Source organism: Haliotis cracherodii, unplaced genomic scaffold, assembly GCF_022045235.1.
Source record: "Haliotis cracherodii isolate W230 unplaced genomic scaffold, xgHalCrac1.p SCAF_1, whole genome shotgun sequence".
NCBI classification, from domain to species: Eukaryota; Metazoa; Mollusca; class Gastropoda; order Lepetellida; family Haliotidae; genus Haliotis; species Haliotis cracherodii.
The window spans coordinates 51,295,879-51,320,078 of record NW_027266264.1 but is presented as its reverse complement, the minus strand read 5'-3'; the positions used below and the strand labels follow the sequence as shown (position 1 = coordinate 51,320,078).

General features: G+C 37.8%; 1 protein-coding gene across 3 annotated transcripts in view; it reads left to right on the top strand.

Moving 5' to 3' along the window:
• LOC139479087 (chondroitin sulfate proteoglycan 4-like) overlaps positions 1-24,200 on the top strand; it is a 46,721-nt gene that overhangs the window by 7,780 nt on the left and 14,741 nt on the right. Inside the window, exon 2 of one of the 3 annotated variants that reach the window (XM_071261856.1) lies at positions 15,331-15,342. The exons of 1 other annotated variant lie outside the window; for it this stretch is intronic. In XM_071261856.1, the coding sequence (XP_071117957.1) occupies positions 15,331-15,342 (12 nt within the window). Of the gene's footprint in view, positions 1-15,327; positions 15,343-24,200 lie in introns of all 3 variants that reach the window. One more of the 3 variants, XM_071261847.1, reaches the window with a different exon arrangement.

The window sequence follows — 24,200 nt, the reverse complement described above, 5'->3', positions numbered from 1 at the left end:
TAGATTACGACAGTATCAGGCTGAAAATGAAGAGAATCACTGGGCTCACTTTTTATTATATTTTTATTAAGATAACTGAACAACTGCTTTTTTTGTACGATATGTTCATTTCAGAGACTATATGTTAGTCTAGTCTAGCTCTGTCAGACCTATTTCCCCCATACAGAATGTCACTGCAGTGAAACATTGACCCATTTCCGTTAAGTGGGGCTGCCTGTTGAGAGAGACGGGGACAGGCATACAGCATATCGCTGTGCCGGGGAAACGTTGATCCAGGTTCCATGTAGGGAGATATTAGCACTTTTGGACAGTGTGATTGATGTGACAGGCTTCAGGAGTAAACATATTACCATTTGGGATGTAACTGTCATAGAAAAGTATGGTTAATGGTTAAAAATAACAAACTCACTCACAACATTGTGGGTTTCAGTTTTAACAATGTCTGCATGTGTCCACAGATCTGCTTGATTATAAAATAATATTACAACAATGTAGCTATTACTTTGAAAAGATTAAATATGAAAAAATATTGATAAATTTTCCACTGTAGATATATCAATGTCATCAGTATCATGCATACCACTATGATTGTGTCAACCTAATCCCCAATAAGGCCTTTGAAAGGCATTTAGAAGTGATACACATAAGGAAGAGAATATATGGATGTCAACTTCTTTATTATGAGGAACACAATGTTTCGGAGTACACCTGATGAAGGAGTAAGCACATACTCCGAAACGTTGTGTTCCTCATAATAAAGAAGTTGACATCCATATATTCTCTTCCTTAATACCCCATGTTCCTTGTAAACAATAACACATATTTCAGGAAGTCATGGTTGTGAAAACATAATATCTGATTACTAGTTTTGTTTTCATAATATGTTTTATATTACGTAAATATTTAAACTGAATTGTGCCAAAATTCATATTTCTGATTCTGAAGGTACCACATGCAAATTACAATTTGTTTTAACTTCTGGGTTACACATGTGTGCTTTATGATATCAATAGATAGGTATGCTACGAACATTCTTTGCGTCGTGTTGATCCTCTGGGTCAAAGTTATCTTGTGAGGACTACTAGACTAAAATGTTAGTTTCTTCCGCTGCTTAAAGCCCTAAAAGTGTCACGCTGACCTGAATTTGAACATGCTGAAGATGAAATGAATCTTGTGCCTTTCTGGATATTCTAGAAAAGAAAAAAAAGCTTACTTTGATGAGAATCTATTGGTAAAACCATCTGCCACCAAAAGGAAATGAACGAGTGTCACGTGTTGGCAGATGCTGTTGCATGCGTTTTAAAGGATTGACAACATATCTGGTAACAAAATTATGAAGTGAATCATTTAGGTCACAGCTGGAGTAGGTGTTGCATCTGCCTCATACGCTGCAGTCTGTGTCAAAACATTTGGGATATGACTCAAATATTGTTCAAAATGGCATTAAATCAAACTCACTCTCTACTCATGTGTACACGAGTTGGGTTTCACCATGGCAAAATGAAGTTCTACAAATCGATTACTTATTGATAAACAGAAGATTATCCATTCCATGCAGTTTCCAACTTACCACAAGGCAGAAGCCCTATTCTATAACATTTCTTTTAGTTTCATAAACTAAGCTAAAAGTCTGTATGTCGTGCATATTAAAACTAATATGTACGCAAAATGAGATGTTCAAGTTTGTAGAAGAAGACGTTTTAATCACAGACTGTAAACAAAATAAATGGTAAGCTATGGTTCACAGCATGGTCATATATGTGATATTTGTTGTGGTACAAAATGTCCAACATGATTTACGCAATCCTCAAAAAAGTGTTTTTAATTACAGGTGACATAAAATTGAATAGCTGTGGGCCTAAAATCAGTTTAAGCTTTTTGAAACTCTTTGTTAATTATGCATAAGAGAAACTACTAACAACCAACATGACCCAAGGTTGCACTGAAGTGAACAAATGTGGTGCAGTGATGAATGACACAATAGTCAATAGCCATTCTAGATTACATTAATCTTTGAAGATGATGGTATTTGCATAGATTCTTTAATCTTCCCTTCATGGAAACATGGGGACAGCTCAAGGCCAAGCAATCTGCATTAAGTTTATAAGCCTTCATATACCTAGTTGTGTGTAATGAGGTCATGGGTGTCTGAAACTTGGACATTTTGTAAAGTCCAATGTAGCAGCCGATCAGAACAGGACATGAAGTACTACCACATGAAGATAGGTACGGCAGTGTCAATCAGTACTTTGATCAGTCATCATTCTGTTGATACTGGACAATTGATGTGTTAGGAAGTGGTGCTCAGTGTGAATGAATGTCGATCTACTGGTACACATGGTACAAGCACATTGATTGCAAAACCAGACACTTTGGTTCACATGGTTTGTAAATGTTGTTAGTGATTTACAAAAGAGCTATTTTGTTGAAAAATAATTACATGTGAGGGTTTTATCTTAGAATTAAAAAAACCTTTTACCTGACTGCATCATGACTGAGGCTGTTTACCTGTAAACATTAATGTTAAATTCAATTAACATACATGTTATGTTTTTGAACTTTGAAGATAACATGACTACTGTGAGTAGTTGAACAGATTAAAATGGGTAATGTATACTACTCAAAACAAGTTAAAGAACACCCACAATCGCAAGGCTTTGTGTTGCAATATATGACAGATTAACTATAGTCATATGAAAAAAATCAAATGTTTCTTTAACTTCTTTTGAGTAGTACTAGTATATATCAGTTTTCTTACAAAGAAGTCAGGCTGGAATATTGATTGTTGAAACATAGGATTTTATGTGTTGTTTACTGATGAAGTTAATTATTACTTTGTGTTGAAGACATTGTCAGGAGGAAAAATGATAATGATAAATTGGTAATGTAGGCCAGGGTTCGAGAGTGTGGAAAGACATGTATTTGTGTATTACACACATTTGCATCAATACTTATTGGTAACATGATGAGGGGCCATGAAACTGGGTAGGTGACCTTGTGCTGTGTTAAGTTTGTTTAAGACATCTTGATTGGAAAGCAAATATGGCTGCAAGTGGCCATATTTGAAAATAAAAAAACAAAAATATTATGAGCCATTGTCTCTCAGAAATCTTTAAACCAATCAAATGCTTAAACTTCACATGCTTGTTCCGACAATGATGGATGACACCCCAATGTGTTTTAAAAGGTAATCCTATTTGGTACATGTGTAGTTTGTTGTGGGGCGCAACATATATCTTCCTTTTTTGTGTGTTACTTTAACGTTTGACTTTGGACTATGTTCCTAATTTCTCTCAAAATGTGTTTCTTCGCACTGAAAATATCTTCTCAGAAGACAATGAAGCTCAGACTTCACATTATTGTTCCATTTTATGGTGACATCTGGATTTGTTCAAGACGAATCTGATTTTCAATATGTCCCCCATGGCAGCTATATTGAAAAATCTGTATATGACCACTGCTCAGCCATTTCTGCTAAAAAGTTACCAAGATGCTTTTATCATGCTTAAATTTTTGTTCTGATCCTCTTTGCTACTCCTTATGACTTGAAATTTTGTTTTTGTGAAAACATTTAAAAAATTTGTATGGAATTAGACAATTATTGTAGTTTATGAGGTTTGGAGCGGAAACTTTGTGTTATTACATGTTATCATCCTTAGAGCAGGGCCAGATCAGGAAAAGTCATCAGGGCCTTTGCAAGGACCCCTTGCCTTTCATGCCTAATTTAGCACACTCCTATTGGACCAAACCTCAAGGACCCCAGTACCACACTTAATTTTGAACACTGTATTGCAGTTTGCCATTGCATCTGTTATATCTCTACTCTAGTCAAACCTTTTGTTGTTTCCTTATCATTGTGAAGATAATTCTATCATTGTCGATAGCTACAGGAAAACTATAACAAAAATATGATTATACATCATTGTACATAATTTGAATTGTGACTGTCAGGAGCAGCTTGCAGTATTTGGCATTTACTGGGTCATAAAGAAGTGTTCATATGATGCCATTCATTCATACAAAATCTGAAAATGGGAAATACCAGCTGTAATATCAGGAATTTAATCATTATTATTAATGTCTCTGTTCTTGTGGTATTATCATGATTATAGTGTAATATAGCCTTTGCAAAGGTCATAAAACTATGATGTTATTTCGGATGGTTAATCTGTTGTTTCTAATAGTAACAACGTCATATGATGTTGATTAAGATGTCAGTCATACTGTTTTTCTACGTTGTGATGATTTCAAATTTAAAATGTTTACAGTTATCTGATTGTTGAGATCACAGTACTGTAAGCATGGTAAGCATGGTAAGTTTACAAGTATAGACATAACTGCTTATGCCATTTCTCTGTTATCTCTGGCCCAGTGGGACCACCTCCATGTTCCATGTGGTATTATAGTACCTCCATGTTCTTGCTTTAGAGTGTCTGTCCGGAGAGCGGAAGATCAAGGATTTAATCCCTGTCTGCATCATACAAAGAGACGTTACAAATTGGTACTTGTTGTTACCCTGCCTGGCACTCCAATTTAAGGTAGCTAAAACATGGACTGGTCGGCTTGGAGTCAGTTATCTGTGTCTGAGTGGGGTGTTCATGTTTAACAACGGCATGGTAAAATTCTCACTGGGCTAGCTTAGTTTGGATTAGTAGGGGCGGTCGGGTAGCATAGTGGTTAAAGGGTTCGATTCCCGTAATGGGTACAATGTGTGAAGCCCATTTCTTGTGTCCCCACCCGTGATATTGTTGAAATATTGCTAAAAGCGGCGTAAAACCATACTCATTCACTCACTAGTTTGGACTAGTACAAGCAGCCACACACACACGCTTGCATGCACATCACTATAAGTGCAATAACCTTGAACATGATGTTAAACCCCATTACACCTCACCTCTGGCACAGTGAATGATGTGACAAACTGTTTGTGTCAAACTAGGATACAAGAACAATACCCCTGTGTTATTATTTCAATAAGCATGTATACATATGAATAGGACATCTGTATTGTTGCAGACTTGATAAAAGCAGACACATTTCCCATGCTGTTAATGTCAATGGGTCATCTGCTATGGTACTCTCCTTTGTGGCCATTAACCATGTTAACACTGCTTGTCTTGCAAAATTTAGACCACCTCTACACTCCCATCAACAGTTATACTGTGTTTCAAAATACTTGGAGTAGTGTCACTCCCTTCAGAGTTTTCCATTCATTATTTAGATCAGGAACATTTCTAACCACTTGGTCTTAGTGTGAGTGAGGAAGGTTGCATGCTTCTTATAAATAATCCCACAGCCATTACACATGGGGATACCATGTACCATTCGAAGTTTCATAGCATTGAAGTTAACTTGACCATGTTGTCATATCTGTTTAGGGACAAGTGTTGTAAATGTTGAAAGCCCCAAGATTTAGATACTATAGGAGCGACCTCAGGACTCATCTTAATTTCAAGCACTGTCATGGCTTGGATTTACACTATTTTCGCATGTCTTTTCCCTGCTAGTGTAAAGAAATAATATATTATCAGGATATGTTTCTTTTCCAACTTGTTCAAGGAGCAAGTTTGCATTTTTTAGTAATGTTAGAATACTGCCCAATTGTCACATGCATTACCGTATTCGATGTAATAAGCGCCCAGGGCGTTCAAAATTAGAAATAGGGGGCTCTTATTGGAATATCATTTTAGTGGAAAAAAAACAGTTGCAAGAAAAATATCAGGGTTTGTGCTGACACCCTGAAATGTTTATGTACGGCAGATATATTTTTCCAGAATTTAATTGCCCATAATTAAGTGTGCACATATCACACGAGTGCATATTATACGCGAATAAATAAGTCTTGTGTACACTGATCAATCGGAAGGGGTGCTAATTGGGATTGTTCACTGGCCAATATATTAGCAAATATCACTGTGGGCGCTTATTACGTTGAATATGGTAGTTCATTATATTCCATGATTATGGCATTGGATAAGTTATTGTATGGTGTATTTTAAGTATTGTGAGTAGATTTGTTTATTCAGCAATTGTGAGGCCTACCAGTGACTGCTCGCTCAAATATTTGTTGGGAATATTTGAGCGCACCCTGGTGTCAAGAGCACTGATTGAAACTTGGAAATAAATATGCAGACAGTATCAATTACTTTCCACATCCTGCTTCACATTTCTATGATGCTAGTTGTTGAATAAGAGAAAATGCTTTTGCTCATGTCAGTATTGTAAGTAGCCTACACAATTACTCCTTTGTCTACAACTCGCTCCGGATTCCTGAACTATATAGCTGTTGAAACAAGGCTATTCTTTCACACCAATTACATCAATTAGACAATTGCCTTTTAGGGATGGTCAAAAGCTTGTTCTTTACTTGTTTATGCTTTAGTCTCCTGCATTTGTGTTTCCTGTGTTTTGGTGCCCTGTTTTGTGATTCAGCTTGGGCTACTCAAACCTTATGTTTAGGGGCATGGAGATGGTACATCAGATATAGCATGTTTAGGAAGTGTGGAACCAATTCAAGTAGACACTCAGATTTAAACAGATGTTTTGGAAAATAAAGTTTGCCTTACTTTTTTTTCTTTTTTTTTCTTCTATTTGTTCAATTTTCTTCAAACTAGCATCAGTCATTTGCACCACTTCGAATCCCGGTTCGCCCCGATTATGTTTCTAGGTTTGTCAGCACCATACCCGTGCACGTGGGTTTCACCGAAGTGGTAAACGTCTGAGACTTGCATCACTCCGAGCTTTCCTCCCACATTAAGCTGACACGCCGCGATATAACTGGAACACTGTTAAAAGCTGCGTTAAACCCAACTCACTCACTCACTCACTCACTCATTTGCACCACAGATCATGTATTATAGTGGCGACATCTAATTTTTAGCATCGGTTGAATGTGCATGAAACTGCATGATTCTCACATTGTACACATGAATTGCACGACAGAGTGTCCAACATAGGTGCTTGTTGGCAGTGTTTGAAGTAGAATATACAGAGTCCTGCCTTGTCATCTGATTTCTGGTACATATTCATTGTTTGGTATGTTTTTTAGCAAGAACCCTATTCGACGTAATAAGCGCCCCGCTCTTATAAGCGCCCACGTCGAGATTTGCTAATATATTGGCTTTTGAACAATCCCAATTAGCACCCCTTCCGACTCCTTTTCACATATAATACGCACTGCTTCCTTCCCCTATTCACGTATAATATGCACTGGTGTGATATATGCACCCTTTATTATTGGCAATTAAATTCTGGAAAAATATATCTGTCGTACATAAACATTTCAGGCTGTCAGCATAAACCACGAAATTTATCTTTCAACTTTGTTTTTTTTTTTACCAAAATAATATTCTAATAAGAGCCCCCTATTTCTAATTGTTGTGAGAGCGCCCTTATTGAAATGGTCATGATGTATTTTTTCATATCAATAGTCAATACACACCTCTTGTATTGTTTCTCATCATCAAGAACACTGTCAGAGAATTTATTGTATTGATTTATTACTGTTCATGCTGTTGATATGGTCATCATGGCAAAGTAAACATCTTTTATTTGAAACAGTTAGCATTATATTTTCCTTCAGTAAAACAACTGACCAACATGACATGGAATTTATGATATTCATATGCACAAACATATTTTTGTTTTCATAATGTTTTTCTTCCTACCCCAAAACTGTAACATGTATAAGGTTGTTGGTAAGTATAAGTATATCGTAAAATTCCCAGCGGTTGGTCGTAAGGACCACCTAGAGAGAATATTGCCTCTGTCCTGACTAAATCTTTTGAGACCACAAGCCTAGATCTGTCATTTCTCATTCTTATCTGCAGAACTAATTCTAACCATGTTCATGCAAGGCAGTGTTCAGAGATTTTGCTGGAGACAAATGGCATGTGGACATGTCCATGATTTTATCAACAGTTGATACAAGATTCCACTCTATATATATCATTACCAAGTTTGAACAAAATCCTTTATAGGATATTTTGGATTACAATCAGTTAGTCCTAGAAAATGAACCGATCTAAAGTCCTGGGTTTTTTTAAATTAAAAGGAGCCCCGAGACCCTTGAAACTTGGTCCTATAGCGATTGAATCTAGGGACCCCTTAAATCTTAAAACTATTAGCATTGAGCAATGGTAGGGGCACCATGATTTCATGCTCTTGTTTAGTATAGATGCATAACTTTACCTTCGGACACATTACAAGCAAGTGTAGGTAGGTAGGGCACTAGCCAAAAGGACCCATGAAGAAATCAGATATTCTTCCTCGCATTGTTTGTTTATTTGTAAAACATGGTAGAATACGAACTATGAATATGGATTAGCAGCTCACATATATGTGAGTGTTTACACTGTCTTAAGATAGGCCCTCTGCTATTTCTTGTGGGTATAGGTAAAAGAAACAGTTCTTGAGTCCACCTCTGCATATTCTCATATTTGCTTATACATCTATATATGCTTCTTCAGTAAATATGCTCTAAGTGTTATACGTATGATTATGTAAACTGATTGTGTGTATGTCTTCTATATCATATTGCCTCTGTCCAGTGATGGAATGTTTTTGCAAAAAAGTATATCTTATCTTGTACATGTAGTATTCCACACTTTCAACACATTTGCCCCAAGGTAAAGTTATGCACGTAAACTAAACAAGGTACCGAGATAATTCATTCATCTTGACTGCAGGGCAACCTATTGCTTTGGGACAATTTGCATTATTGCTTACTTACTTACTTACTTACTTACTTTGGAGATTTAACATGCGTTTTCTGACTGATGCATATTTCGCACATGGGCCCGGCCAGGCCATTTAATGTGTTTCCGAAAGGGGCGAAAGTGGTGTGTGCAACCCAAGAGGGGGCTTTAGGGGTTGCTTATATAGAATTTGGGAATTTTGAGATTTGGAATAGATGCCGATTGGGTGGGGGAGTAGAACTAAGGGAGCTGGGTATGGTGGATGTTTGTTTGTTTATATGATTTTGATTTGGTAGATTATAGTGTTTTTAGATGCGTTTTATTAGTTCCGTTTTGATTGAGAATACGCCTAAGGCCTTGAAGTTTTCTAGTTTATTTTGTGGGTTTAGTATTGCTTCTAGTAGTGAGTGCCTTGTTTAGATTGATGGTGGTTTGTAATGCGGTTCGATGTGTTAGGTAATGTGTGCAGTGGATGAGTGCGTGTTCTGGGGTTTCTAGTTGTTTGCAGTGTGGGCAGTTACCAGTAGTGTGTTTTTTAATTTTTTTTAGGTGGTTATTTAGGTTGGTGTGTCCTGTTTGGAGTTTAGTGATTACTATGTCGATTTTTTTTTGATGGATGGAGAATTTTTGGTTTGGTTAGTGGTTTGCTGAGTACTTTTTTGATTTGGCTATTTTAGTTTAGATATAGGTTATGCCATTTTTTGGTTATTTTTTGCTTGTTTACGCTTTTAATTTCTGATTTTGAGATGCGTAAGTTTAAGCTTATTTCTGGGATTTTGAGGGATAGTTTGGCTGCCTTATTGGCGTTTTCATTACCGTATATTCCTACGTGGGCGGGTATCCACAAGAAGGTTATTTGTTTGCCTGCCTTAGTTAGGTCGTTGGAGCTTAGTGCACTTAGGGAGTCGGTAAGTATTAGGATTTTTTTGTGGTTTTTGGATTTTTGATTATGGAGGGCTGAGGCCATGCCCTGCATTATTGCAGAATGATTGTCATTTTTATACATACTGTTAAATATATCTCTTCAACTAAGGATAATGTTGTCGTTGACATAGTGATCAAAGGTTTATTTGTGATATCAAGGATAGGTGATGCAGGTGTAACCAAGATTCAGTCTTTAAATGAGGGGTCACACGCAGGGCAGGAGATGTGTGTGAACAATGTGCAGTGAGAGCTTGAGATGCTACAATTAGCATGCTTAGTAGTGGCTATAAGATTACAGTGTTGTCCTCCTGTAGTGTACTGTTAGTGATGTGGAGCTTAGTGAAACATAGATCTGAGTGATCGAGGTCAAATATGGGGCAAGACCTTTCCAGATGTATGTGTGAGTGGAAAATGAAGAAGGTCCCCCAGGTTCCTGAAGACCCTGGGGCTATCCACAGCATCTCTTAATAGAAAAACGTGCTTTATCATAATTTTTAACATTAAGTTTATGTGTTTGAGGTGATAATGTAGGTGGTTGATTCAGACACTTGATAACATTAAGCATTGAGTGGAGCTTTGATCACATCTACAAATACTTACTCGCTGAATTCTAAAGCAATACATATTTATAATATGAAGAAAGGTACGGCATTGTTAGAAATTAAACATGTCTGATGTCAAAGGTTAAAGATTTAGGGCCTCACTAGATTCAAATACAAAAGACACAGATCTCAAGACCTCCCTTAGTTTCAAATACTGTAAAAGGATAAATATGACCATGGCTACTGTACTGGAATCACAGAGTATTTAACAAGTCAGCAGATCTGTTGATCAATACCATACATCTCCCTGTTGGGGATACCCATACCATCCCTCTGACAAGTGACTTGTGAAATTAGGTTTATATCCAAAGATTCGATCTGCTGAAAAGTTATTTTAGGAAGGTGGGTAACATATCTGATAATATATACTATCAGCTCAGAGACTTTGGTCGCTGTACTTTTCACTGAAATATTTTGATAGAGTTTTACCATGTTTTACCAGGAACCAGGTTTACAGTGGCCTCAAAGGCTTTTATCTTGATTTGTTTCCTTATATTAAAAACTTGAATTTTTAGCGAACTTGTGCCAGTCATGCCAATTGTACAAATTTTCAAATCAGACTTTTCAGTAAATATTATCTGATTAACAGGGATGAAAAAATCCCAAGAATGTCTGCTTGCTTGAATTGTGATACTCCAAAAAATATTTGAAATTCTACATGCCCATAGGATACCTTTAAAATTAACAAAAGTGGTCTGAGATAACAGGCTGGTGCTATTTTCCATACCTGATTAATCAGGTTCCTTTTGAAAACAATAGGTGTAGTTCTTCATCATTACAAATGTAGCTGTACTAGGAAATGGTTATATTCAATTTATGAGCCACATTTTTACCGTTTTCAAGGGACTCTACCATCTGTGTGTGTCGTAAAATTGTATTTTTATTTAACACACTCCTACCATCATGTTCATGATTGTGAAACTCTAGCAGTGTTTAATTAAGCATAATCTTAGAGCTAGCAGGATCCCTCATGAAGATACTCAGTGGAAGGATTTCCTTTATCCAAGAATAAAGATAATCATTTGCTAGAGTATATTGGCGTATCACTGATGTGTGGGAATCAATGGCAAGGACGAAGGAAGATATTCGCTACTCAAAAGATAAATCGATCCAGGCTTTTTATCCCCGCGCTCTCGTAACACTAGCCCAAAACTTGAAAAACCGTTAATGTTATTTATTAGGATGCCTTGTTGGCTTGATAATATTGAGGGGGGCGAAACCTTGCCTTGGATGATCATTTCTGGTCAAATGTACATAAATCAATATGTATCTCAGTCGGTTAGTCAGAATTTTGACCAAATACTCATTTTCCAAATTTTTGCCGAGCACGAGTGAGGTTTGTATCTGATGTGGCAATCGCGTATCCAAATCTCCTGAGTGTTATGACTGGCACACGACACAGTGTCTTTATGTAGCTGTGATTTCTTTGAAATTCTGATAGGGAACAGGCAGAGCAGTTCTTGATTAATAGGAGGGAAAACTGGATCAGCTGTATTTTTAGCCGATCTATTGATTTGGCCTATTTTGAGAATGCCGATGGGTGCATCGTTTATTGTCAATTCTGATGGATGTGGATTTATATCAATTGATGGCTAATGGATGAGCAGAATTTCCTCAATAATGCCTTTTGTCTTTTCCATGACAGTCATTTGATAAATTGTTTTGGGCATCCTTCTTCGAATATTTTTCAGATGAAAATGTTGACATGTTCTCATACTTCTTGCCCCAAATGACATGTAAAAACAGAGAAACATGATACAAGGACATGAATTTAACATGTGGAGTTAAAATTATGCTGTTAGTTGTAATTATTCTTTGTTTTGTTCTTTGGCAAGTTTAGTTCAATTGTTCTTTGTGTCATCTATCAGTATTACCATGATTACAGTTCAGTTCAGTGTCAAGGACATTTGACAGACCGCATGCAAAATGTCCTAAAGATACTTTTCAAATTTGGTAAATATAGAGAGTTGATGAAACCGTTAAAAAGTGCTTATGCCTTTTTATTTTTGCCTCGTGCAAATTCACTGATTTTTGTGTAATGTTTCCTAAACATAACCATATAATTTTTTAATTTGAGGTTTACACGATATACGGCTTTTGCACATGACCGCGAAATTGAGGTTCATAAGTGTATGAACGACACAATTTGATGTTCATACGTTTTTCAAGAGACCGTGTTCTTGAAATGACGTAAACGCTGACAGACTACTTCCACATTCCTGGGGAAACCCCTGGGAATTCCCTAGCACGAAAACATACATAAGCATTATTTCTGATAATTTAGAACCTTTAATCTTGGTCTGAGCAATTCAGTATACATTGAGAAACGTAAGAGAGCTTGACTGCATGATTGTTCACAAATTTCCTCGCTACGGCCCATCCTAATGAACAAACGAAAAAATGCACATCCAAACTATCGTCAGTATCGACTCGATCCGTGTCTAGGCTGACAGTGACCGTCTCCAGCAATCTACGAATTTACCTTGGTGTCTGTTTGACGCATCTTTAATCACCTTTTAATAATTGGTCAGTTGATCAATGATGACTAACACATGTAACCGCCACAGGTTCATTAACAACTTCAGAAATCCTCCCGTCACGTTTATCGTGTCGGCCATTTTGACGTCTTGTACTTGATGTAAATGTATTACGACGTGCTGTCATTGTGACTGACTTACTGAGGTAGTTCATTACAGACCTTTCTCATCTAATGGGGATATTATATGAACACATGTGTTTTGTAAGATGTTTCTGAAGAGCAAGTTCTGCATCCATTCGCTCATGTCACCTCTCTTTTTGGGGAACTATTTTATTCCGCGATATAGCTGGTTGTTGTTAGGCTGTCAGTGTAAACATGAAGTCATTGAGGGCCAAACATTGTATAAACATCGTCGCAAGCTCCGACGTTCATACAGTTTGGCCCTCACTCTATGAAGGTTCATAATCCAATGAACTCACACAAAGTGAAGGTCAATTCTTAAGTAATGTCAACACTGTTTTTCTTGATATGATCTTGGTATCATTGTTCATGTGGTAAAGTCTTTGTAAGAAAGTTAAGGAGCAGTGAAAAGATATCACAGCTGCTAGTGTAAAGATATAGAAAGTTCTCATCAGCGATAGAAGTTGGCACAAGTCCTATAGTTCCTCCAAAACTGCCAAATAGCTAAGGTATTATAAGGACTAGTAGAAATTTGCCATTTTTGAGGTGTTTGCTATATGTTATCATTATAAGGATTAGTGGACTATAAATGTTAGCTTCTGCTGCTGCTCATGTGTTGTGGTTATCATTACTCAATGTTTTATTAAAAGTATTAGGGCGAGAGCTGAGACAAGTGAGCTGTATTCCCCAGAAATAGGTCTCTTTACACATCAACATCTGCATGGTTAAGGCTATTTACCTAAGATTCATGTTGCCTTTTTTCAGCCCAGATATAAAACATATCTGATTTATTTGTGTATCTAAATGTATATATAGTTAATGGGGCTGTGTACATGATGTAAACAAACTGATAAATCATTGTAGTTGACACTGTTATGAGTGGATCCGTACACTACTTCATTCGAAACAAAGAGAGTCATCACACAACAAATTAAAAACAGTTTATTTCTGCAAGTCGAAAATCACATAAGTCATAATAATCATAAGCAAGTATCAGTGAATACAATTGAAGATATAATATTGCTGAAATATTATCTTATGTTCCAACAAGAGCCAATGAATTTCACATTGGACATAAATCCATTGTAGTCCAATTGATGCACAAAGTTTTAATTCACACATTGCCAACATGGCATATACAATTCAAGTTTCAAACACCACCGACATGGCACGTTCATTCAATTCCATTCCCAACCTGGAAACTCATCACTTTGTCTCTCTTGCTTGAATAGACAAATACCCAAGCTACAATTATATAACATCACTCTTTACCTGGCTGTAAGCTGCCAAGGCTTAAATAATGATGAAGGTGTGGTTGGGGAATAAATGTCAGTGTTCATCACTGACCGTCTCTACACAAGTAACATGTATAGAAAGGATAAATATACTCTTTAAGTAAGTATAGATGTCATGGATACTCATAGCACCATCAACACATGGCCAGATGAATGCTGCCAGTACTTCCAACTGGAGGAGTCATAGCAATAGGATGACAATAGGTTAGAATGAGCTCTTGTACAAACCTCTACATTTTAAGAATGTGACTGGGAAACCAGCAGCATGATAAGTTATCAATATTTCTATGTTATTCATAATGTTATATAACATTATCATCTATGATTCTTAGGGCTGGGACGTTACACCAACTGTGCGATCCGATATGTATCACGATCACGTATCACGATACTTGTAAGTGCTCTTAATCTGTGGTGGGTAAGCTATCTTTTTCATAGACAGGATAGTCAAATACCTGGCACACTGACAATTTACAGCTGGCAGTGTCAAGTATGATCCAAGGAATTGAAATATTTACTTTTTCACACTTTATTTTTTTACTACTAATTAGTCTTTGGTGTAACAGCCATTAAAGTAAACATTTAAGGTATGAATCAATATCTTGTACTTAGTGTGCGACTTTGATTGATACTTGTATCGGGAAGTAAAATGTCGCGATCCACTGATGCATCGGTGTTTCCTCCCACCACTGATTCTCAACTTGCATTGAACATGGTGAGGAATTTTCGACAAGACATTCTCACAAACCTATGCTGTGACTAGACACTTCATGAGGCATGTTAGGACTTTATCAGTTTCACACATTACACTCTTCTGTACCATTACAATATGTTCTTAGAATTTTAAAGAAATGTTGTGAAACTGGTCTCTTTTAGTCCCATGGACCAAATTTGAAAATGGGTGGAATCCTGGTAGTAGTGTCTCCATGTTGTTCATAGTGGGAGGCTGAAACTCACTGTGCCCAGGGCCTCACTGCGCCACCATGATCACTGTAGTATTCTGGTATATAGCCCTGTCATATCTTCATTGCTTCATAACATGTCTGCTTCTACTGGTCATAGTATATAGTTATCATATGTATTATCATCTGCTTGATGCTTTTGCCTATATTTCTATAGCTCTACTAATGTTATTTACTCTACATTACAAGCAGAAAGTTGGCCTTGTAAGTATACCTATTATATGTAGTCACTGCTGCACTGTCTACTAACCTGCTTATGTGGTGATGGCGCTGTTTTAGGCAAGACCAGATTGATTTCTTGTTTTAGAGATTTTCTAGAAAATTATCACCATTGTTATTATTTCAAATTTTCATAAAAAAATTAATTGCTTTGACCATTTTCAGTGAATAAGACATTTGTTAGATCATCAATAATTACAAAGAATAGTTTTTCAATGTAATTTGTACAACAAAGATTTGACACAACTTAATAATTCAGAGTTGTTTTTTAGAATGTTTCTTAAATAATGTGTTATATGTTTCATGCTGTCAATTAAAATGGTCTTGAAAACTTGATACAAAACTGATGACATTTAAGTACTCTGAAGTACTGTGTAAAATAAACATATTTCATTCATTTTCATTGCTGCAGATTTTATGAAAAGCAAAGAAACAAGAAAGAAATGGGTCTAGCCTAGCTTAGTATTAGATGTCTTTTTCCGCTTAAAAATCCACCAGCTCTCACTTTGTACTTTCTCAGGCATTCTAGCAACCTTCATGATAAACAACTGAGTGAGTTTTAAGTATTGTTAAGGAAACATTACATCACTTACATCAATTTTCTTTGAATCACTGATTTGGTTGAAATTGGTGAGTAACCAATATCTGAGAATCAAAGTACAAGAAAGATTTAAATGTCTGGTTGTCACGAAGAAAAGACATGGGGGAATGACACTGACATTGTGGGTTAAAACGTAAATATCATATTGATGTTAACATGGTTAACGGGGATAATAATCATATATTAAATATTTAAAATAAGATAACATGGTTTAAAGCATTTTGTTCAGTATGACAGAAACAAATCTATAAATGCTGTAGGAATTGGTATATTGCTTGTAGGGTTCCTGCTTCTTTCAGTGGATCAGAGGATTTCTCCTGCTTTGTGTACAATGGTGTACATACGTGTGTGTGTCTGTGTGTGAGATTGGAAGTAACATGCATATAGCTGAAGTAGTTCAAATTTGTTTAAAAAGATTCAAATTATTTATTTGATGAACTGAGGCACAAATTATTTACTTGTTTTACGGCACCTGCCAGACAAGTTGTTTCCAAGTTGCAAAAAAATAACACACACGGCCAAACAGATTCAATGATTATTTCTTGTTTAACACTGTTAATGGTGGTAAACATTGACAAAGACTGGTGGACTAAAATAACCAAAAATATATGGTTTTTTTGTACATTTTGATTGTTCTTGTTGACATTTCTTCTTGCATTATGTCAAGTTACTATAGTCAATTGTGAAAGGTCCTTGAACTTTGTCAAGGAGTATGATTGTCATAACTGACGATAACTCTGTACATGTGGTAAGCAACCATTCACACTATTTTCTTGACAATGCGAACATCGAGATTGTTTGCATGTTTTGGTAACTTTCTGTTTGAAATACATGAAAATCATCATTGTGAAAATGGGATGGTTTGTGAAATTGCATTTGATCAGATGGTGAATGTTCAAAAATAAAGTAAATGTTCAACCGACTTCCCCAGAAATATGTTGATACAGTAAACTGCGGTTATAAGGAACTCAACCGGACCACTAATTTTAGTTGGTTATAACCGTAGTTCGTTATTAAGCATGTATACAGCATATATACAGCAAATGGCCAGGACCAAAAAACAGTTATATCCATCAGTTCGTTTCAAGCGTGTTCGTTACAAATGTAGTTTAGTGAAATTGAAAACTTTGACTTTCTTGATGATCTGAGTCATAATGGTATAGGCTTTTTACATGTTTTAAGAGTTTATTGTGAATTTTTTTTTTGTCTTCTGAGAACTTGAACAAATTCCTTTATTTTATTGTTCCTTCCTGAACACAGATATTTACATACCAATTCGTCCATAAAACAAATAATTATTTTGACCTCGACTTAGTTACTATTTTGTGATCATGCTTATGTGTTATTTATGAAAACATTTATGTAAGTAGTGTTTTTAGCCAGGGTAAGTGAACATTAGTACATGGGATTGAGGTGCATGTGATTTTTGCTTGCTGTGCTTGCTGTGCTTGATCATGTTGGTGAGATATGTAATGTTTGAATGTGCACCAGGCTAACGACTCATGTCTTATGTGTGTTGCTACATGTATAGACTCAGGTTATTTATGGATTTTGTGTAAAACAAGCATGGAAATATGTGCAACACCCAAACAAACTAATTGCTCACATTGCAGTACCTGACAAGGCAGATGTTGGTGCTTGTGAACACAATGACACTCAGCTGGTACATGTGGTATACATGTTTACTTGTTCACATTGACCGTGCCATATTTCCCACATACACCAGCTAGTGTATACATATCTGTGTGCAGCACAGGAGCCAGGTATCACTCTGTCTGATAGCATCTGGCCACAGCAGTACTGGCACATACCTGCTGCTACATGTGCCACCGTATGTAGCCTGCATGTCTGATGCTGCCACACCTCCTGACAGCAGAGCCGGGCTCACAATGCTGATTGCTTGTATCTGTACAGCATGGTAAAGTACTGGCTCATCATGTACACGTTGATATTGCTGTTGTCACACCTCCTGACAGCAGAGCCAGACGTGCATCACTGATTGCTTGTACCTGTACAGTATGTATATGAAGTACTGGCTCATTATGTACATGTTGATATTGCTGTTGTCACACCTGACAGCAGAGCCAGACGTGTATCACTGATTGCTTGTACCTGTACAGTATGTTTATGAAGTACTGGCTCATTATGTACACGTTGATATTGCTGTTGTCACACCTCCTGACAGCAGAGCCAGATGCGCATCGCTGATTGCTTGTACCTGTACAGTATGTATATGAAGTACTGGCTCATTATGTACACGTTGATATTGCTGTTGTCACACCTCCTGACAGCAGAGCCAGATGCGCATCGCTGATTGCTTGTACCTGTACAGTATGTATATGAAGTACTGGCATATTATGTACACGTTACATTGCTGTTGTCACACCTCCTGACAGCAGAGCCAGAATCTGGATAGAGAATAGTTCATCAACCCATGCTCGTCATAAGAGGCGACAAACGGGATCGAATGGTCAGGCTTGCTGACTTGGTTGATGCAAGTTTGGACGAAGACTTTATGAAGCTAGTACGCAAATAGTCTGAATGCAGGAAGACTTACTCTCCACCCAAGTTTGATGCTTGTGACCTACCTAAGCTTCCTTGTCAATCCTTCCAAGTCCGAGACTACTCCGGTTCAAGACATCATATACATTGGTGCAAGATTCCAGCAAGACAGGGGGTTATCGATGCTCACCAGAGGATTGATTCGACAAGACTATAGAGATGATTCAATCACTTTCAAGACAACCCAGCAAGTCGCTGATGCTATGTCCTTTACAGACAGGGATCAACTCTATACGATCTCACAGCCTAGAGTTCCAGCCTCAGTTACCTCCCAGATAAATGCGAGACCTCCATTGGTGGAATCACAGAGAGCATGTGATGAGCGGCATCCCTCTGACTTACCCCGACGCCAGAACACAATCTATTCACAGACACGTCAGATTCGAGATGTGGAGCCCATATGGACGATCTCACAGTACAGGGATCGTGGAACACAAAAGAGAAACCTTCATGTCAACTGCAAGGAAATGAAGGCCATCTATTAGGTCATCCTGGAATGGAAGATGCATCTTGTAGTGGCCTACATTCAGAATAACCAACTTTCGGTTTATGTCAGTCCAGTTCCAGACCCAAGAGCTCACCAGATTGCTATTGATGGATTGGACGAATCCATTTGCTTTCGCATTCCCACCATGGTCCCTCTTAGACAAGGGGCGGTCGGGTAGTCTAGTGGTTAAAGCGTTCGCTCGTCACGCCGAAGACCTGGGTTTGATTCCTGACATGGGTAAAATGTGTGAACCCCATTTCTCATGTCCCCTACAGTGATATTGCTTGAATATTGCTAAAAGCGGCGTAAAACCAAACTCGCTCACTCACTCACTCTCCTAGATAAAGTCATCCACAAGGTGGGGGAGACGGATTGCGTGGAGGAGACGGATTGCGTAATTAAACTGAGAGACACAAGATGGCCCAACAGGGCCATATGGTTCCCAAGACTACTAAGATTACTAATGGAGGAACCTATCCAGCTACCTCTCCGTTGAGATCTGCTATGACAACCCAAGTCCAGTATTTTCCAAGACAATCTGTCCAGCCTACATTTAACCACCTGGAAGTTATCACTCGGAAGATACAGACATCGGGATATTCTGAGAGTGCCTCAGAAGCTGTGGGTAGGTCATTGAGAACTTCATTCTCCCTTACTTATGACACCAGATGGGACAACTTCGTCCAGTGGAGAACACAACAAGGGATTATAACTATTGCTATATCCATCCCTATGGTAGCGGTTTTACATCAAGACAACAAATTCTGACATGGGATGATCGAAGGTTACAAATCAGCCCTTCATTCTGTACTTCAACATGATGGATTATCAGTCTGAAACCATCCCATTCTAAACAGAGCAATGAGATCCTTTCTATTAGAAGATGTTCGAACACCTTGTATCTTCCCAAAGTGGAATCTATCTATTGTACTATCGACATGGTTAACAGATCCTTACCAGCCCATGGCGAAGCTACCCTACTCCTAAAAGCCAGGACAGTGTCTTTTCTCCTAGCCATGGCAACATCAACAAGTGTTTCAGAATAACATGCCTTGGACTATTCAAGTCTCACCCATGATCAACATTGGACCTCAATAACTCTAGGATCGCTCTCAGACTTCGTATACAAGGATCCGACACCAGCAGCATCAGAGGGCCAATTCACCCTTAATTATTCTGTCTATTAGGTGTAGGATGGATTAGAAGCACCTTGAATATCAACTGTCTCCATTTGACTGGAAGTGACGTCATCACCGGAAGTGTGAACATAATTGGAAACAACGTCAGCACCGGAAATAGCAGAACAGGGTTCATATAATCAGGAAATGATGTCTTTGGGAAGAAATAGACCTAGAGAGACACCTTTACTTAGAAAAGGAGAAGTGACATACCGAAAGTGACGTCATAACCAGAAGTGAAGTCATCACCGGTATTAAGGTCACGAAATCCAAATTTAACAAGAAATGATGTCATTAAAGGCCTGCATGCGGGTATAAAAGAGACAGGGGGTGTGTCCTCCCATTATGGCACCAACAGTCTTAATGCTAAGAGCAGAGCAACATTCAAATACATTTTATGAAATATTTCGAATACTATCTAATATTTCAAGATGACAGCCAGAGGGTGGTGAGTATCCATAGCAACTTGTCTGGATGGAAGGGAGAATCTCATTCATGGTTTCACATTACATTCTCCCATCAGCTGGGAGTGAAACTGACCCCCCATGCACTGACCTTCCACTCTGTGATGATAGCATGGCACACTTTGGGGGACCCTTCATTCTATATCAGTGGGGGTGGAGACAGTTGTGCAAGATATATTTGTTATTGGTATTTGGTCATCTTTCAGTAAATTTAATGTAAATATTTCCTTTAACCCCCACGTTCAACCACTGATCATTCTAGACACACTCTAATTACTATTTTCTGTGCCATGGTTGTTTTGCCATGTATCTCCTCCCCTACCTCTAAAAAGTGGCCAGCCCTTGTCTTAGTCACTGACTTCATTATCATTTTGTTTTCAATTGACTACTGACCTTCGACAACAAATCGCTTGTTTCTGAATTTTCTAACTGATAAAAGTGATCTTCTACTATGGCGGATCCAAGTGGGCGATCAGCGCGTTTCACTATTGAAGTACCTGGTAATGATGATGTGAAGAGAGGCATTCTTCAAAAGATTAAACAGGTGAAGATACATTTGCGGGCAGAAACTAATATGCCTGCCAATAATGCTGCCGTCCTTGATTATGTCTTGACATACTACCTCCGAAACCATTGCCTGCCTGTCCCAGAAGATCCACCCGTGACACACCTCAGAGCAGGAGCTGGGGACACTGATGACAGGTTTTTCATCATATTCGAGTCATCCATGAAAATGGGCCTAGATGTAGCAGAGCAGCATGGGCGTAAATGTTCAAGTAAACTGTCTCTGAAGCAGACCAACTACAAAGGACATGCTGTAACGAGGTCACACCAGTACCGTTTAGCATCATCACCTTATCTTCCCAACAACAAATTCCTGGTTAATGAGAAGCTGGGACATGCATTTTACAGAAGTGGTCTCATACCTGTCCAGTATAAAAGATTTTGTTCAGCTGCCGGTATTGGAAGTCTCTCACAAAGATATAGGAAGGATCAACTGAATTCTTACAAGAACATTGTTCAATCTGAGTTTGAAGATTCCTGTGACACAGCCTTATTGGAAGAAGTAGCTGGATATGAACATTTAGATGGTATTAACATTATGTCCAATGCCCGACATGGTTGGCGGAAGAATGCCAAGGACAGCAGTGTTGTTGCTATTGGAGATGCTAGTGTGAGCATGTCACCAAACAACATGATCCAGTATCTCAAAGACATGAACGCATTGGGACTGAAAGAATTTACAACTTTTTTAAAGAAAAGGATGTCCCAATAAATGTGCACACCCATGACCGGAACTTGTCAATTAATAAATTTGTTCGAGACACTGGAATAACGAAAACCAGAATGACTTATGGCATGGTGTGAAATCTGTTACCAAATTGTTGACTGCTGTATCCACTGGGCCTTGCTACAAACAGTAGTCTCAAGTTCACATTTCAAAATTTACTATGAACCACTCGTGTTTACTTTTGTAGTAAATTCCATGCTTCACCTTTGGCCCTGCCTGGCTCCAATAGCTGTTACAGTCCTGTCTGTCACAGGCAGATAAGATCTTCCCAGCAGAGAAGTAGCCAATCAGATGCTAATTGGAAACCCATTGGTTTTTTTTCATTTTTGGATCCCGGCCTTTAAGCAGAAATAGGTTAGAAATAATCTCATTATCATGATCAAGATCAGCAAATATAACGCAAATCTAGTGATAATATCACATATTTGACCGATTATGTACATACATTTCTGATTTTCCATTCCTCGAGGGGAATTTCAGAGGAAATTATCTCAGCAGGATTAGAATCAGTACATTATGGTTTCCTGGCTGTCAATTACACAGGGTGTTACTAGAGGCAGATCCCATCAGGGTCCCTCTGGTATATTCTGGCAGAGTTGTAATAGAGGTAGAAGTTTCATAAGAATTAACAAACAATAGTTATCATTGTTAATAATTCTAAGAATACTACCTCTATTACATACGAAGTACTTCCTCCCACCTCCCCAATTCATCTACCTCTAGTAATATATGGGGGGAAAAAGTGAGGTTGCCGCCATTATGATGTCATGGCTTGGGTAGTTATGAAAATACTTGGCGACAACTAATTGTGTGATTGACATTGAAGAGGACGTCTGTTGAAAATCTAAAAACTTTAGTTAGTGTGATTGAAGCCAAAATACAGGATTTATGGCAGAGATATACCATATTCAACGTAATAAGCACCCACAGTGATTTTGCTGATATATTGGCTAGTTAACAATCCCAATTAGCACCCCTTCCGATTGATCAATGTACACAAGACTTATTTATCCGCGTATAATACACACTCATGTGTTATATCCACCCTTAGTTATGAGCAATTAAATTCTGGAAAAATATATCTGCCGTACATAAACATTTCAGGCTGTCACCATAAACCACGAAATATATCTTTCAACTCTTTTTTTCACCAAAATGATATTCTAATAAGCATGATAAGAGCCCCCTATTTTTGAATTTGAGAGCGCCCTGGGTGCTTATTATGTCAAATACGGTAATAGAGGTAGTATTCTAAGAATTATTAACAATGATAACTATTGTTCTATGTTTGTGACAATGTTACAAAATCATCACAATCATTTTTGTTGTTTGGCATTATTCAATTATTAGTCATTGTTTAGTCACATATTTCAGCATGAAATTCAATTTGCATGTAGCACAATCACTGTTTGTAAAATGGGTACCTGTGTTGGTGTAGTTACCTCAGGTAAACATGGTAACTCGGGAAATGATGTACAGCCCACACCAGCTTCTAAGCATGTGTTACTTGGTTTGCCCTGGCATGTCCTGATATGAGGCATGTTTGAATGGACACTATTCCCTCTTATTAACTGTCATGCTCATATCCTTGGTATCCAACCTGTAGCTGCATGTTTCATTGTGGATGATGCATGTTCATCATGTTCATATGTAATCTATTTGCATAATTTTCAACTTCATTTGGTTTATTATTATCTTTAAACAATGACAGTTGATATCATCAGAACAGCTATTGACTGGACGACACATACAATGTTGGTTTGGTTTGGTTTGTTTTGGTTTGTATGGGTTTGTTTGTTGTTTAATGCCGCACTCAGCAATATGCAAGCTATGTGATGGCAATCTGTAAATAATCGGTTCTGGACCAGACAGTCCAGTGATGGATATCATGAGCATCGATCAACGCAGTTGGGATACGACGATATGCATCAACCAAGTCACCGAGCCTGACCAACCAATACCATTAGTCACATCTTACGACAAGCATAGTCACCTTTTACGGCATTAGTCCTTGTCCTCTGTGTTCAGTAGTATTTATGCAGAACATATTTGAATTTCAATCATGTCAGCAACTCTTGTTCGCTATCTGTCTAACTGTTGACTTCATATCCAGGCGAGCTACAATGCCATTGCTCTGTATATACACATTATCAACTTCAAATTTAAAAATGTTGCCAAAAATATCATGGTGTAGAATGTACAAATATTCCCATACTGTCACAAGAATTGCAAATTCACATTCCCACACACGTACAATGCA